General features: G+C 38.9%; 1 protein-coding gene and 1 pseudogene across 1 annotated transcript; both read left to right on the plus strand.

Annotated features, from left to right (window-relative positions):
- Positions 1 to 78: 78 nt before the first annotated feature.
- LOC122349143 lies at positions 79 to 3,199 on the plus strand (annotated as a pseudogene).
- On the plus strand, positions 2,496 to 18,464 carry LOC122349153. Its single transcript, XM_043245101.1, has 24 exons — positions 2,496 to 2,555; positions 3,057 to 3,102; positions 3,174 to 3,248; positions 4,487 to 4,569; positions 4,833 to 5,547; positions 5,873 to 6,214; positions 6,287 to 6,520; positions 6,971 to 7,234; positions 7,357 to 7,456; positions 7,599 to 7,635; positions 8,129 to 8,256; positions 8,341 to 8,386; positions 10,832 to 10,959; positions 11,072 to 11,224; positions 12,930 to 13,000; positions 15,042 to 15,374; positions 15,447 to 15,680; positions 16,479 to 16,742; positions 16,836 to 17,093; positions 17,187 to 17,450; positions 17,595 to 17,721; positions 17,810 to 17,876; positions 18,023 to 18,165; positions 18,329 to 18,464. Exons 5-24 carry the CDS (start codon positions 5,472 to 5,474, stop codon positions 18,390 to 18,392), a joined length of 3,333 nt encoding a protein of 1,110 aa, XP_043101036.1. The 5' UTR covers positions 2,496 to 2,555; positions 3,057 to 3,102; positions 3,174 to 3,248; positions 4,487 to 4,569; positions 4,833 to 5,471; the 3' UTR covers positions 18,393 to 18,464.
- The last annotated feature ends 79 nt before the right edge of the window (positions 18,465 to 18,543 follow it).

The raw sequence follows: 18,543 nt of genomic DNA on the forward strand, positions 1-18,543 counted from the left end.
GAGGAAACGTTACCATGTACACCCCTTTTTTTAAACACGTCTGTTTAGTCGTCAAACCATTTTACGCTTTGACTTCTAGTGAAGCTACTAGTACTGCGGACAAGGTATGACAGTTTTATTTGATAAAGAGTTTGTGAAATGTATTGGTGCGAAAGAGAAGAAATTCTTACTTGACGATGTTATGCCTTAATGGACCTTTATATCACCGGGTCTGAGGATGCTGAACTAAGCTTGATAAAATAAAATAAGTCCAGGAGACGCTAAACTGATTAATTTAAGGTAAGCAAACATGTAGATATTAATTATGAGGAATATGATTTGGTAGTAGGTCAGGACGTTAAACAAAAGACAATCCATTAAACCCTGGCTACGCCACGAAACGATCCCAGACAGTAAACCGATGCCAGCCAATGCATACATGGTGTTGGAATGCTTAAACATAATAATTTGATGTTTCAAAAAAAAAAAAAAAGACAAATGAAAAACGCAAATTTTTAACATATATGAGCAATGCAACCACATTATATGAGCAGTGCAACATCAATGCAATATTGGTCATTTTGGTGTTGAAGAGTCTCAAGACTTTTGATTGTTAATAACCAAAGACCCTTTTCAGAAGATTTATTGGTAGTCGTGGATTATAATGTGGATGTGTGTTTATTTATGTGTTTATTCATAGAGCTGTGAAGATTCAAGCGGGAATAAATGTTAGAATGACTCTACTTTCTTTGAATTTTCTGCTCTTGATGTCTGGTGAGTCTGAAGTTGTTTTAATGCTGCGCTGCGTTTGTAAAGCATACATTGTTGCTACACTTCACAAGTAACGCTGGGTTAGGACATGTAGAGGACAGGGCTTGAATTCAGCAGCTATGGTTGATGCGCTCAGTTTGCACAGCTCTGCGGCAGTATCACTTCTGCTTTTCTGCAACACCCTCATGCTCTACTTTTTACCCTTTTCAACCCAGCAACAAATTATTTTTATTCAGCTACATGTATACATGAGCTTTGCTGCTCTGTGTTTTGTATTTTAGGAGTTTTTGGAGATGAGTGGGATGTGATTTATGAGACTGAATCAATATGCGCTCTTAAAGGATCCACAGTAAACATGTCATGCTCGTATAAATATCCTCAGCAGTATAAACTGATCAATACATTCTGGATAAAAATTCCGGATGTGGCTATCAAAAGTTTAAAAGAATATCCAGAGTATAAAGACAGGGTTGAATACATTGAAGACAGACAGAACCAAACTGCCGTCCTCAGACTGCACAAAACGACGACAAGAGAGCGTATTGTTTCAGATTAATAACTGAAACTAAAGGACAATATTGGATTGGTCCACCAGGAATTCAGCTAAATGTTTCTGGTAATCTACTTCAGTCCTTTATTTCTATTAATAATCTGATTGGTTCTGGTTAGCTAGATGTGTTTTCTGCAGCTCTTCAGGTGAAGGCACCACAGCTGGTGCTGGAGAAAGAAGCGTTCAATCTGACCTGTGAAACCACATGCAGTCTGACAGACGCATTCATCTGGTACAAAAATGGACAGACTTTAACTATCCAGAGCCAAACACTCCAGCTTGAGTCAGAGCGCAGTGATTCTGGACGTTACAGCTGCGCCGTCAGAGGACATCAACACCTGCCCTCTCCTGCTCTCAACATCTCTGTCATGTGTGAGTAGATACTTCAACCAGATCAATCAGAAAACCTCTCTGCGTTTAGATACAAGGGGTTTTGCACGAGCCCCTGCTGGTGGATCATGTAACTACACTATCTGGCTGCGAAGACCAACTTTCTTCCTTGAATGCCATTAATAGCATGTACTCTGATAAAACAATTATTTGTGTGCCAGGCGAGATTTACAAAGTGGCTGAATTGCTTAAAATTGACTCAAAATTTAGTTATATGCCGTGTTTTACTGTTCAAATGTAAAAATCATTTTTCTTCTCAGACTATGGTCCACATATACTGATGTATTGATTGATTAGTTTTTATTATAAGTAACCTTTTCTGAACAGATGTGAAATGTTGTGAAAGGTTATTTTTAAGCTCTTATGGTGGCGATAAGACACCCTATTGTGAGACAAAAATAAATAAATAAAGGCATATATTTCAATCTCTAGATCCTCCTCAGAACGTCTCAGTGTCCGTCAGTCCTTCTGCTGAAGTAGTGGAGGGAGATTCAGTGACTCTGATCTGCAGCAGTGACTCAAACCCTCCTGCTCTGAACTTCAGCTGGTTTAAGGAGAATCAAAGCTCAGCTGTTGGATCTGAACAGAGTTTGATCATCTCCAGCTTTAACTCCAGACTCAGTGGACTCTACTATTGTGAGGCTCAGAATCAACACGGCTCTCGGAGATCAGCGTCTGTTTCAGTCTCTGTTAAAGGTAAAGCAGCTTGTTTGCTCACATTACACTGTCTGAACTCTATCTAAGCAAATGTATCTGTTCTCATGTTTTACTCTGTTGGCTCAGTTGTAGGACATTTGGTGATATTGTACGTATTCATTGGAGTGGTTTCTGGAGCTGCAGTTGGCATTGTGATATTTCTAATTTGGTACGATGTCCAAAATCTCTTACATGAAGTATTCACAAACTATTATTTACTAATACATACAGTCAGGATTAATGGAGAGGCAGTAAAAAATGGTAATGAAAAGGAATGGGCAGATGGATTTGAAGGTTATTTTCTAAGTTTAGGGTATGCAGTTAACCGGTGTTTGCAACACTATTTAATGCCCAATATTTATACCCATTATCTTTATCTTGGTCAAATTTTGAGTAGATCAAATGCATAACTTTCCTCTCCCATCAGCACGTTTCTGGGATTGTTCCTTCATGCTATTCTGCCCTGTTCAGGAAATCTGGCCCCAAATATTCTGTCTGCATTAATTTATGGCTGTGATTGCTGACAGACAAATTTCTTTGAGCTGGAAACATAACATGTTAGAGCTACTCAGAGCACATTTATTTATCACTGTTTTTATAGTCAGCTGTTTAGACTTTGGTCTACAATTACACAAATATTGTACTTACTATTATATTCATTGCTTTAAAGGAAAAGCAGGTGTATGAAAAAAAGAATGGATTCAGTGGAGTCTCAGGTGAGAGATGAATTTACATTGAAACGTTATTTTCAGATATAATTATTTGTGATCTCTCTATTCTGTTTCAGACGGACGATCCCAGAGCTCATCATGACAGACGTAAAACCTGTGATGCGACTGAACCTGTGTATAACAATATAACAGTAAGCGTTCGTCATTCACGAAAAACTAAACCCTCCTCACCCTCAGCCAGAATGATTTATATGCCCCGCATAAGTATAGAGATATAACACGAAAAAGCTGGTTTAGACGGTTTTCAAATTAGAAACAGGCAGGGTTTAATTTACTGGCACACATTTACCTTAACATATGCTTTCAGGATTATTTCGAGTCATCTATCAGCTAGGCGGAGAGTGAACCAAGGCTAAAAGTGGCCTAATGTTAATGAAATCTAATAAAGGAATAGTTCAACCAAAAATGAAAATTACCCGGTAATTTACTATGACTTTCTCCTTTTTTTAAAAATGTATCCTGGCTTCGCAATGCTGGTGGATAGAGGCCATCATTTTGAAGCTCTAGAAACAGATAGCCACTCTTCTTGGCTGACCGCTGTCTCGACGTATAAACAGTAAATAGACAAAAGAGTATAGAGCATCAAGAGAATTTTACCTTGCCTCTATGACTTGCACTCAGAGGTGAAGGCATTTGTGGTTGACGTTAAATGCGACCGTGCACATCCCCCTGTGGTTAGCGCAGTTTCCGTACCTTGTAGACATCTTCGACAGGTTTCTTTCGACTATGTGCAAGAAACAGGGATAAATATCTCTCCTTTGGTTAATATGGTCGCTCAACATGTTGATGGACTAAAGCAGCAATTCGGCCGTTATTTCACTGAGGATTTCAGTTCATTTGCCTGGGTCAGAGATCCCGCAGTTGTCCAGGAAATGGCCTTCCAGTCGACACGGGGGAGCAGGTGATCGAATTAAACTGCGACACCTTTACAGTTCTTCCTCTCTGCTGTCGTTTTGGTGAAGAGCGACGCCTGAATAATCTGTGAAACTGTCGCAAAACTACTTCTTCCATCACCTCAACTTATCTGTGCTGAGGCTGGGGTTTCCTGAAAGTACCGAAATCGCTCCAGGTGGAGGATGTCATGAGGCTTGAGCGGTCCAACACCGGACCAGCTGAAACAAGCACAGGCAACCGGAGCAGAATACAGTCAGCTAACAAAAGTTCCCATTTTGACTCATCTGAACGCTTCTGATTGGTTATGATATTAATAAGCCCAGCAGAGTCGTGTGTGATTGGTTCTGCTCAGTGCTGTTAAAACGCAAAATAAAGCAGGTGGAGTCTTGGATGAGATAAAAATGATTTTAGTTACAATAGTTTGCTGCTCATGGAGATGCATTATTATTTATGATCTCTCTATTCTGTTTTTAAGGCCAAGAGGGATCATCCTGGACCTCATCATGAGAGACATAGCGCTTGTGGTGTGACTGAACTTGTGTATGAGAATATATAACGGTAGGAGTTCCTCTTTCACAAAACACGACAACTTCCTCAACTTTATCCAGAATGATTTAAATGCTCTTCAGTGTCAAAATATGAAATGTTGATTAAATAATATGGAAATTTAGGTATCAAATGAAGCTTCTTTGCAAAGCATTCTGATTTAGAAACTGTAAGGCAGTGCAGCAGGACTAAAGTTTACAGATAGAGTCATTTTACACCAGAGATTTGAAGTATATTATTTATGAATGTTTTAATGTTTTCTTTCTTTCTTTCAGCTTAGTGGGAAGAGGCCGTAGAACTTGTGAGCTGAAAGATTTCTGCAGAAAAAATGCATCCTGGCGTCTTAAAAGTCCTTTAATGCAGCCTCCAGTTTGGATGTTAGATTCCTGCTCACCAAAGGCTTCTTTAAAATTGCGAAATGCCAGACAAATAAAAATTCACAGCAAAAGCAGTAGGTCATTTTATTAAATATGGAGAAGTTTTTTTATTCGGCTACAAAACACATTTGCATAGAAATGGGAAGTCATTACAATGACTGACAGATTATTTAGAGTAACATGATCTAAACACTTGCTCTTTGTCTAATACTGATGAAAGCCACCGCAAACAAGGTATGAGACGTTTGACATATTTTAAATAAAGAGCTTGTACATTTCAGTTTAAACTAAATGTAATGTAATGCAAATGTGAGGAATAAAGAAATATCCTTGTAGATGATTCTGGACTTTATCTATAGAACCAATAATAGTCAATACAGTGTTAAATATTGTGTGATCATTGTTATTTATGTCTATGGATCTCTGATACATGATATGATATAATAAAACTATTTAACAGAGCAACACATAAACATCTGCTGGACAACATATTAATTGCATCGAATAATTGAGTTTATTAAAAGCAAGCGCTTTGTAATGGCTGTGAAGATTGCAGTGCCGATGAAGGTCAGAATGATTTCTCTTCCTCTCGTCTTTATGCTCATAATTTCTGGTGAGTCGCAATTTTTAAAGCATCAAAACATTTGCACTTGCACATAAAAGAACACATTTGCTGACATGGCTTACATGTATTTGAAGTTGAAGTTGAAGTTAAAGCAAGATTGACTGAAAATAGTGGAAGTTTTAAATTACGGTTTTCTTTGGTCATATCAAATTGTCTTGCATTTAGCTGAAGTTAATATTTTGCTCTGCATCATTATGATAATTGTGCTTTTTTGCAACACTGTTCATTCTCGTCTGCAGGTCTGATTGGTATTATTAACATATAAAAAACAAGTCAAGCTTCGCTACTCTTCTTCTGTATGTTTGCGTTTCAGGACTGTGTGAAGAAAAGTGGGGTGTCACTTATGAGACTGAATCAATATGCGCTCTTAAAGGATCCACAGTAAACATGTCATGCTCGTATAAATATCCTCAGCAGTATAAACTGATCAATACATTCTGGATAAAAATGCCGGATGTGGCTATCAAAAGTTTAAAAGAATATCCAGAGTATAAAGACAGGGTTGAATACATTGAAGACAGACAGAAACAAACTGCCGTCCTCAGACTGCACAACATCACTGAAAACGACAAGAGAGCGTATTGTTTCAGATTAATAACTGAAACTAAAGGACAATATTGGATTGGTCCACCAGGAATTCAGCTAAATGTTTCTGGTAATCTACTTCTGTCCTTTATTTCTATTAATAATCTGATTGGTTCTGGTTAGCTAGATGTGTTTTCTGCAGCTCTTCAGGTGAAGGCACCACAGCTGGTGCTGGAGAAAGAAGCGTTCAATCTGACCTGTGAAACCACATGCAGTCTGACAGACGCATTCATCTGGTACAAAAATGGACAGACTTTAACTATCCAGAGCCAAACACTCCAGCTTGAGTCAGAGCGCAGTGATTCTGGACGTTACAGCTGTGCCGTGAGAGAACATCAACACCTGCCCTCTCCTGCTCTCAACATCTCTGTCATGTGTGAGTAGATCCTTCAACCAGATCAATCAGAAAACCTCTCTGCGTTTAGATACAAGGGGTTTTGCCCGAGCCCCTGCTGGTGGATCATGTAACTACACTATCTGGCTGCAAAGACCAACTTTCTTCCTTGAATGCCATTAATAGCATGTACTCTGATAAAACAATTATTTGTGTGCCAGGCGAGATTTACAAAGTGGTTGATTTGCTTAAAATTGACTCAAAATTTAGTTATATGCCGTGTTTTACTGTTCAAATGTAAAAATCATTTTTCTTCTCAGACTATGGTCCACATCTACTGATGTATTGATAGATTAGTTTTTATTATAAGTAACCTTTTCTGAACAGATGTGAAATGTTGTGAAAGGTTATTTTTAAGCTCTTATGGTGGCGATAAGACACCCTATTGTGAGACAAAAATAAATAAATAAAGGCATATATTTCAATCTCTAGATCCTCCTCAGAACGTCTCAGTGTCCGTCAGTCCTTCTGCTGAAGTAGTGGAGGGAGATTCAGTGACTCTGATCTGCAGCAGTGACTCAAACCCTCCTGCTCTGAACTTCAGCTGGTTTAAGGAGAATCAAAGCTCAGCTGTTGGATCTGAACAGAGTTTGATCATCTCCAGCTTTAACTCCAGACTCAGTGGACTCTACTATTGTGAGGCTCAGAATCAACTCGGCTCTCGGAGATCAGCGTCTGTTTCTGTCTCTGTTAAAGGTATTCACTGTAAACACACACTATTGCATTCGTCTTGTTTAAAGGTCTGCCCACTCTTTAACTGCATCTATCATCCTAAAGACTGTAATAAAAATAAATCTTGTTATCGTCTTTTCTCTTAGGTGACTGGAATATCTTGTATATCATTGCTGTTTGTGTCACTGCTGTAGTTTTAGCTGGATTCGGGCTCTTGTTTCTCATCATCATCATTGTGCACCAAAGGTCAGCGAGCAGTATATTCAAAACTTTTAGCATATTCAGAAACAGGAAAGATTCTCTGATTTTACAGTATTTTTCCCATTAAAAAAAAAAAGGATTTTAAAGATTTAACATGTGCATTTGTCCTCATATATTATATAACTAGGAAAGGAAATAACGACTATGAGGACACTGAACAAAAGGTGGGTGAGTCGCTAAGATTACATGCACATCCTGATTTTGCTGAGTTTGACGTGTTCCTAGATCAACATTTTTTAGTCCAAAAATATGATCATATCTTTACACTTAAATCTAATGTTACACATGAGTAATGCCTAAAATCAGATTTAATGTTGTACAAGCACCAAACACTGACTGTAGACGTTAACTTTATAAAAACTCTGCTAGATTGCACACTGTAAAAAATGCAGAAAATAGTAAATTACCTGTATTTTCCGTTAAATAACAAACATTTCCTTCAACTTTAACACACAACCCACCAATGCAATACAAGTTCAAAGTAAAACACCTGGAAAAAAAATATGAATTGATATTTATTTGAGGTTAAAGTAGCTGAAAGTAACATGTAAATGGTCATATACTTTCAAACGTTACAAATGTGCAGAGCTGAATGTTGTTGGATTGCGGTAAAGTTAGAAAAGAAGTAGAGTTTACGTCACAGTGTTTCTGTTGCAGACGTCTGCAGGAAAGGCCTCTGAATCCAGAGAAGCTGAAAATACTTCTGTTCAAGACACAAAGAAACCTGACGAGGACGAGATTGAGTACGCCAGCATTATAATTCACCATCCAGTTAATGAAGCCAAGTGAGAAAACAAATTATTTTGTCTCAACAAGTCATGAGTTTCGTGCTCTGTGATGATCTCACTCTCTCTTATGTGTTTTTGCAGATCTCCTGTGAGCCAAGAGACAGATATATCTGTGATTTACAGCAGCGTCAGATGATCCAGACTAATCTATGCAGATCCAGACCAAAAAAAACGACTTTTTCTTTCTGCAGTATTTTTGGTGCAATTTGATCATGTTTTTGAGTGTGTATCGTTTTCTTAGTTTAAACTGTGATTTCACATCTCTCTCATGAGCCAAATAAACACTAAACAGCTGTGTAGTGTGAGGCATCTGCGATCTGGATAAATTTGGACCTTTTTCAAGTGACTAGTAAAGTAACGCATTACTTTTTACAAGAAAATACCTGAGTTAATCTTTTAAAAAGTAACACCAGTTTACTTTCCAGATCTCCTGTCCTTTCTCCATGTTGGGAGAACTCAGAAGCTCTAGACTAAATGTGAATGTGCTTTAATTCATCTTTATATCAACTTGTAATAATTAAATGTGTCAAATAGCACAAATCCATCTAATTGAATTTTGCTGCTGACCTTTGATAATCCACACACAAATCCACTTTTCCTTCAGCGTATATACAGGTGCATCTCAGTAAATTAGAAAGTTGTGGAAAAGTTCATTTATGTCAGTAATTCAAGTCAAATGGTAAAACTTGTGAATTCAATGAATTCAATGCACACAGACTGAAGGAGTTTGAGTCCTTGGTTCATTAAATTGTGATGATTTTTGCTCACATTTGACAAAAAAACACTGTAGAACCCCAGCAGGTCCACAACGTCATAAGACATTGGTATTTGATTGCATTTTAGATGTCACTTGCACAAAATTCAATGTCTAATGTCAATGTTAAGTTTATGTCCAATACTGATCAGTTTATGTTGATATTCGTTGTTTTTAGGTTGTGTAAAAATCCAACATTAAGTCAAAGTCAATCTCATGTTATATAGACGTCCGGCTCCTGGTCAGACTTGTAAGATGAATGATTTTACAAAATAATGCATCATATCTTAACAGTCCTTTAATGAGGCCTAAATCTCCCGTTTAAATGTTAGGTTCCTGTTCACTAGAGGCATACATATAGCTTCTTTAAAACAACTGTGAAATGCCAGATTTGCAATAAAGGCAGCTGGTGATTTTATGAATATGGAGAAGTTATTTGTTCAGATAAGTTACATGCAAAACACATTTGCATAGAAACTGGAAGGTATTAATCCTTGAGAGATGATCTTAAAATCAACATTTGCTCTTTGTGTACTACTGACGAAAGCCTCTGCGAACAAGGTATGAGACATTTTACGAATTATTTAATAAAAAGCTTGTACTTTCAAATGTCAATTTCAGTTTAAGGTATGTAAGTATTTGGAAAAATAAAAATCATACAGGGTTAAATATTCACTGTTATTCAGGAAATGAATGTGAGTTTCTGACACACATGATCTGATATAATAAAACTCTTTAATGGAGCAACAAACAAATCTGTTGGAGGACAAATGAATTGCATCAAATAAGTTGAATCAAATGGACACCGTGATAAATACATTATCTACCGTAGCCAACCCAGGCTTATTAGAAATACATGCCTATTACTGCACGTTTCACCTCAGTTTTAAAATGAAATGTCCAGAGAGTGGCGCTATAACACACATTTAAAATGTAAACGTGGCACATTTGTATTACATATTTCCCCTATTTTACAGGAAAAATTTGTAAATATTAAATAGCATTTTACATAAAATTCCACATTACTCTGAAAATAAACAGAAAATTTATGAAATACAAAATATATACAAAACACATGCAATTATTAGTTGCATTCAGATATTACCCATATTTAGATATTTATTACAGTGTAATCATCCATTCCATCCATCCATCCATTTTTTTTCCATTTTCTTGCTCCCGGGGCAGCAGTCTAAGTAGGGATGCTCAGACTTCCCTCTCCCCAGACACTTCCTCCAGCTCTTTCAGGGGAACCCCGAGGCGCTCCCAGGCCAGCCAAGATACATAGTCCCTCCAGCATGTCCTAGGTCTTCCTTAGGGCCTCCTCCCTGTGGGACATGCCTAGAACACCTCCACTGGGAGAGACCAGAGCAGATGCCTGAGCCACCTCAGCTGGCCTCTCTCAATGTGGAGAAGCAATGGGTTTACTCCAAGCTCCTCCCGAATGACTGAGCTCCTTACCCTCTAAGACAGTTCCCAGCCACCCTATGGATGAAATTAATTTTAGCCACTTGTATCGTAGGTGAGAGTAGAAACGTGGATCGAAAGCTTTGCCTTGCAGTTTCTTCAACCACGACGGACCCGTACATAAACCACATTAATGCAGAAGCTGGACCGATCCATCTAATCTCTCATTCCTTCCTTTCCTTGACTCGTGAGCAAGAACCCAAGATGCTCCTTCACCTGAGGCAGGAACTTCACACCAACCTGAAGGGGACTTACTGCAATGCAAACCAAGCTCCTGCTCCGATCATACAGGGACCGGACAGCCCTTAGCAAAGGGCCCTGGACGCTATACTCCCAAAGCACCCCCCACAGGACGCCGCGAGGAACGCGGTCCAATACCTACTTCAGATCAACAAAGCACATCTGGAACCAGAGGGTATGGAGCGGCTCCAGTTTTCAACGACCATGAAGAAAGCTGCATTGTTCCTACTGAATCTGAGGTTTGACTATTAGCTGAATTCTCCTCTCCAGTACCCTGGCATAGAATTTCCTGGGGCAACTGAGGATTCCCCTATAATTGGAACACACCCTCTGTCCTCCCTTCTTAAAAAGAGGAACCACCTCCCTGGTTTGCCAGTCCAGAGGTATTGTCCCCCGCATCCACGCAATGCTGCAGAGGCGTGTCAGCCAAGACAGCCCCACAACATCTAGAGACCTGGGGTACTCAGGGCGAATCTCGTCCACCTCCAGTGCTTTACCACTGAGGTGCTTCTTTACTCTGTCAAACGTTCTGTCAAACAAGCTCTGTCAAACGTTCCCAACAGACCCTCACAGTACGTTTGGGCCTGCCGAGTATGTCCAGCTTTCTCCCCCGACAACGGATCCAACGTGATCAGTTGACAGCTCCGCCCCTTTCTTCACCTGAGTGTCCAAGACATATGGCTGGAGGTTAGATGAAACAACCACAAAGTCGATTATTGACCTCCGCGCTAGGGTGTCCTGGTGTCACATGTACTGATGGACACCCTTATGCTTGAAGATGTCCAGCAACAGAACACCACTCAGGTTCAGATCAGAGGGGCCGTTCCTCCCAATCACGCCCCTCCAGGTGTCACTAGAAGTCCCTCAGAAGGACCATAGAGTCCATGGTTAGAACACTTTCCAACACCCCTCTCAGAGACTCTCTATATTCACAAAAAAATATCACTCACTTCAGTTCATCCTGATCCCACAAATATCCCACAAAAAATAATCATTGAAGCTCTCTACACTGTACCCCTTATTTACATTGTGTATAAATGAGAGGATTCACGAGCACGCAGAACTCGGTAGAGTTAAAACAATTCAGGGGCTTTGAACACTGCATTAGCCTCAATGAAGTGGCCAATCAGATGTTCGAGAAATTAACTGAAACAGGTGATTGGATATTGTTCTCAGTACTACAAAAACATGAAAAGTTAATAAATACAAAGTTCAGATGCTGTCTAAAAAGCAAACACAAATAAGCTGGCAAATGTACATAGCTAATATGCTATTATTACAGTTTAAGCGAACAGCGCTTGCTTTTGTTTTTATCGCCGTGTTTTTCACTGCGTGAGAAGACTGACGTGTGGGACGAGAGCGTGAGTCTCGTGATAATTGCATGTGTGTCAGCAGCTCTCACTTTATTTCATGATGAATGAGTTAAAAAAATAAAATGCATTTGGTAGTTGGAAGAGAATATTTTTGATCAAGCCTTTTCTATGTTGATTTAAGCTCTACGGAGAAATTAAAATAATATTAATGAATATTAAGACTAGTTTGCATAAAACAGGAAGTGTTGTAACCGCTGCCGTTTTTACTTGATACATCCCTGCTGTCTTCAAACTCATCATTTGCTCTTTGGGCACCGTTGAGGAAAACTACTGAGAACAAGGTGAGAGTTTATTTGATAAAGAAATGTGGGAATGTGAAAGATGAGAAAATAATGTAAAAGAAAACGTCTGTGTTTATGGTGGGCTGCTCTTATAGACTGAGTAGGTTATACAGGACCTTAGTGGAACCACATATGGCATTCTTTGTCCCCGGCTGAAGACAGCCATTTTTTTAAAGGACAGATGGTTAAAACTACTTTAAAAACACTTTCAGTGAGGTTCAGTCATTTTGAACATCTGCTGCTGTTCTGACATTACTGGCATTATTAAAGTTTGGTAAATAAATAAACGAAACTTGTAGACATTTAATACTGTAAAGAATATTATTTGTTAACACAAACTCTTTAAGTGCGTGACCACAGGTTGGCAGTTTTAACACTCATGATTTTATCAGATGTTTGGGTGTTAGTAATCAGCAAAAAAAGTTTTGCTGAGCAACAAAAAAAAGAGCAGCAGAATGCAAATCGCTATAAATATGGATTATATATATGTATATATATACGTGTGTGTGTGTGTGTGTGCTCTTAACTATGATCTTGCTTTAACCTTCATTTTAGGTCTTTGAAGGTTCTTGTGGTGATCAGAATGATCCTTTCTTTTCATCTAATCTTTCTGCTGATGGCTGCTGGTGAGTCATAATTCTTACAGGATTGCTTACAGTTTTTCTCTATTTATTTATTTTTTACTGCGCATCAAATGTCTGCTCTAAACTTCATCAGTCATGAAAACAAAACACATTTAGAAAGACCAGCCTGTCAATCAATGGGCTTTTTTGAGACGAGCGAAATCTGCACAGAACCGATCAACGCGAGATGCGTGCTGGGGTTAGAAAAGTGTCACTTGCCTTGCTCTTATATATTGCCGACATATGCAAAAAAAAATCTTGTAATGTCAGGGCGACTTTGTCAGTTTGAGCAGCTGAGCAGAGTTGCTCTGACCAACCGCTCTCAACTCGTAATAGGAATCCTGATTAATCTCCATTGTGCGTACCCAGTCATCCCTGTTATCCCTGCTCACTCCTGGTCACTTCCGCTCTGGGAATTCTGTTTGTTGAATAAACCTGTGTTGACTAATGTCATAGACTCTCGGCAGCCCACCGCCGCTGTCATGCTGGAGGAATTAGTCACCGACATCAGAACCTCCCTGACTCCAACTCCATCCTCACTCCACGTCTCTGTAAGTCCCATGGCCCTGCTGCTTGTTTTCCAAGGTGACAGTGCTGAGTGTGACGTTTTTTGATCCAAGTCTCCTTGTTCATTGAGATGCAACCAGAGATGTTCAGCACAGAGCAGAAAAAGGTATCCTTACTAATTTCTCTGTTGGATGGATGGGCTTGATTATGCGTCCAGACGTTCATCTGGGAAGGCTCAATATGTCCCCTATTCCCTTTGAGGAGTACCATTCGGGTTGAACCAGATATCACTTCACTTTCATACCTTTGTTTACTTAGGCTTGGGAATTTAATCTCCCAAGCTCTCTTGAATCGACTCCAGCTGTCCTGAAGGCGTCAATCCCAGGAGCTCTGAGTCAAGACGATCTAGGGGAAAAGGAAAATATTTACAGATACCCCCGTTACAGTTGAGGGTTGGATGCCTGGAGCATCAATGGAGCGAATCTTGTGTCAATCCAAGTTCCATGAATGTGGACAGTCCCAAAACTCAAAAACCAACACTGCATCCCCACTGCCCTGGAGGACCTGCATCGAGCTTGCATCTTTTCGAAACTTGACCTGCGGAGTGCCTTTAACCTGGTACAAATACATGCTGGAGATGAATGGTAGAAGGCCTTTATAACTCCTTACTATGAATACAGGGTTACGCCATATGGTCTCTCCAACTCACCTTCCGTGTTCCAGAGCTTCATTGTTCAGTTCCTCGGATATGTTCTAACCTGTGAAGGACCAGGGGAAGATCTTCACAATTTTGGAGTGGCCACTACCTCAGTTGGTAAAGGAACTACAGAGGTTCTTAGGATTTGAAAATTTTGACCAGCAGTTCATTTTCAACTTCAGAAAGCTCACTGTCCCCCTCACCTCCATGTTAAGTGGAAAGCCTGAGTCTCTCCAAAGCTTTTCAACACCTGAAGGATGTGTTCAGCACCGTCCCCATCCTACGTCATCCAGATCCACAGATGCTGTGTTCTTATCTAAAACTTTTTTTTTTTTTGACTTCATGCAACTATTACAATTGTGCATGTGTTTTTCTAAACACTATGACATATGAAATAACTGGTGAAATATTTCTATAAAACCATTAAATGTTTGTAGTAATTTAGAAATGGACAATAAATGTTCCACTCCAAGAGGGCAGAACTGTCCATCCTCGCTGAGTTTATTTCACTGCAGCCGCCTACTCTTGTCTCCATTTCAGGCGAGGCTAGGTGCATCTCAAACAAGCCTAATATCACTGACTTTGAGTTGGCTCATAGAAGGCGGGGCTTTAGACAGAGCGTGTGTCTGAAATCGCTTTATCTCGAGCACCTTTAAATGGTTAATGTGCTCAGTTTGCACAGTTCTGTGTCAGTGTGATCCTTTCTGCTTTTCTGCAACACCCTCCTGCGGTATTTTTCACCCTGTGTGCATATTTCTCTACAGCAATGAATGATTAATATTATTTAACTACATGTGCAAATAACTCAAGCTTTGTGCTGCTCTGTGTTTTGTGTTGCAGGAGTTATTGCCTGGAATGTGACTTATGAGACTGAATCAATATGCGCTCTTAAAGGATCCACAGTAAACATGTCTTGCTCGTATACATATCCTCAGCAGTATAATTTTACATTTTGGATAATGTGTGAAAAAAAGGACATAGAGATCAAAAGTTTAAAAGAATACCCAGACTATAAAGACAGGGTTGAATACATTGAAGAAACACAAAACAAAACTATCCTCAGACTGCACAACATCACTGAAAATGATCAGAGAGCATATTGTTTCAGTTTAATAACTGAAACTGAAGGACAAAGATGGATCGGTCAACCAGGAATTCAGCTAAATGTTTCTGGTAATCTACTTCAGTCCTTTATTTCTATTAATAATCTGATTGGTTCTGGTTAGCTAGATGTGTTTTCTGCAGCTCTTCAGGTGAAGGCACCACAGCTGGTGCTGGAGAAAGAAGCGTTCAATCTGACCTGTGAAACCACATGCAGTCTGACAGACGCATTCATCTGGTACAAAAATGGACAGACTTTAACTATCCAGAGCCAAACACTCCAGTTTGAGTCAGAGCGCAGTGATTCTGGACGTTACAGCTGTGCCGTGAGAGAACATCAACACCTGCCCTCTCCTGCTCTCAACATCTCTGTCATGTGTGAGTAGATACGAGATATTGTCATTTATAAATAGCATTAAAAAATTGCATTGAAAATTAAATGTTAATGTTCTACCAAAAAAAAAAATGTAAATATTGATGTTATATTAAATCCCCTTCAACCAGTAAGATTAAAAAGTGTTAGCCATGTGCTTCACATTTTTTGGGAACTACACTGTAAAGTCAGTCATTATGAAACATTATGATGGCATTTGCTTCTTTTTCTTTAGTAGCCAAATGCACTTAAAAAAAAACTAAAGTGATAAATATTAAAATTAGACAGATTTAAACCAATAACTCTTATATAATAAATTATACAATCGTCACAGTGTGAGTAATATGTGAGCTCACTGTGAATAGTGTTTGCTTTAGTTTGGTGTGTTAATTCTGAATTATTGTAATGCTTTAATAAAACTAAATAAATAAATAAAAATCCTTGAAGTGGCAGAGGGGAAATTAATTAAAATAAAAGCTTACAATTAACCATTAAAACGAGCAGTGTTGGGTCCAATACAGCATCCAAGTACTGTGTTGAAGACTTTTAAAGGGTTAAAGACTTATTCTGATAATTAAGTGAGTAATTAAATGATGGTTGTGCATTAGTGATGAACACATGCTGTTATTGAGAATTACAGTAGATCAGATGGTTATGTTATATTGATCAATATGATGCCATCATCATAGAGATCAGTGTTTGCTGTAGTTGGGCTATTTGTTTTGTGGTGTGGTATCTGGTATCTTGAACTGTTTTCTAAACAGAAACGACTCGACAATGACAAATAATCTTTACACTTTTAGATCCTCCTCAGAACGTCTCAGTGTCCGTCAGTCCTTCTGCTGAAGTAGTGGAGGGAGATTCAGTGACTCTGATCTGCAGCAGTGACTCAAACCCTCCTGCTCTGAACTTCAGCTGGTTTAAGGAGAATCAAAGCTCAGCTGTTGGATCTGAACAGAGTTTGATCATCTCAAACATCAGCTCTGAACACAGTGGAGAGTACAAGTGCAGATCCACAAATATTCACGGAGAGAAAGACTCTGATGCTGTGAACGTGAATGTAATGTGTGAGTGATGCTGGTGTAAGAACTAAGAATAAATCCTCTAATTATGGTGTTTTTGTGACAGTTGATGGCATATTTCATTCATTTATGTTTTAGATCCTCCTCGAAACGTCTCAGTGTCCGTCAGTCCTTCTGCTGAAGTAGTGGAGGGAGATTCAGTGACTCTGATCTGCAGCAGTGACTCAAACCCTCCTGCTCTGAGCTTCAGCTGGTTTAAAGGAGGAAAGTCTGTAGGATCTGGAAGAATCTTTAACATCTCAAACATCAGCTCTGAACACAGTGGAGAGTACAAGTGCAGATCCAAAAATAATCACGGAGAGAAAGACTCTGATGCTGTGAACGTGAATGTGACGTGTGAGTGATGTTGGTGTAAGAACTAAGAATAGATCTTCTAATTACAGTGTTTTTGTGACAGTTGATGGCATATTTCATTCATTTATCTTTTAGATCCTCCTCGGAGCGTCCGGGTGTCCGTCAGTCCTTCTGCTGAAGTAGTGGAGGGAGATTCAGTGACTCTGATCTGCAGCAGTGACTCAAACCCTCCTGCTCTGAACTTCAGCTGGTTTAAGGAGAATCAAAGCTCAGCTGTTGGATCTGAACAGAGTTTGATCATCTCCAGCTTTAACTCCAGACTCAGTGGACTCTACTATTGTGAGGCTCAGAATCAACTCGGCTTTCAGAGATCAGCGTCTGTTTCTGTCTCTGTTAAAGGTATTCACTATAAACACACACTCTTGTGCTGAACATGTTCAAATGTATTAAGAGTGAAGTCTACTCACTCCCTAACTACATGCATCATCCCTACATTTAAATACTTTAATCAAAATAAATATTCTTGTCATTTCCTTTCCTTAGGTGCTTGGACTTTTTTGTATATCATTGGTTTGTATGCCACTATTACACTTGCAGCTGCATTTGGGCTCCTGTTTCTCATCATCATCATCATCATCATCATCATCATTGTGCACAAAATGTCAGCAAGGTCTAAAAACCGTCATTTGTCTTGCAGAGTTTTTAAATGTACTATATTAAGCTTTGATTAAAAAAATGCTCATACTTTTTTCATACAGGAAGAAGATAAAAAATGATGACTATCTGGAAAATGACATTTATTTAAATGACACTGAGTCAAAAAAGGTAAGATTCATTGCTGATGCCATTATTTCTGAACCACATAAATATTAAATCTTACATAAATCATAATAAAAAATATATAATGCACGGGTTAATAATGTGGCAGACATTTCATGCATGTACATAAAAATGTGATCGCTCTATTACAGGCATCTTCTGAATCTGAAGATGATGACAACATAAACTATGCTTCTGTCCTGTACCACAAACAAAATGAAGACACGGAGCAACCTGAGGAGGATGAGATCCAGTATGATAACATTACAATAAACCGACCTGCTACTGAAGCCAAGTGAGATATTATTATCTTCATGACTTTATTTAAAATAAGACCCCAGTTTACGCTGTTAGGTTCAGTTATACAGGCAATAAAAACCAGCCATTGAACAGCGCTTCTAAAACATCTTTTCATCTTTAGTTGTACGATATGTGTTGATCACGTTTTCTGTTTACAGATCTACGGAGGATCAAGAGAAAGATTTGTCTGTGATTTACAGCAGCATTAAAAAATCTGCTTAACTGTGGGACTGAGTCTCGAAAAAATGATCTAAATCAGACCTTAATAAGAGATAAGATTCTTGCTTTAGCATTTGCATTTTATTTTATTAAGCTTAATTTTTGAGTGTGCATTATTAAACATCTGCTTTATTTAGTATTTACATTTCATTTA

This window comes from Puntigrus tetrazona, chromosome 1 (genome assembly GCF_018831695.1).
Source record: "Puntigrus tetrazona isolate hp1 chromosome 1, ASM1883169v1, whole genome shotgun sequence".
In the NCBI taxonomy this organism is placed as follows: Eukaryota; Metazoa; Chordata; class Actinopteri; order Cypriniformes; family Cyprinidae; genus Puntigrus; species Puntigrus tetrazona.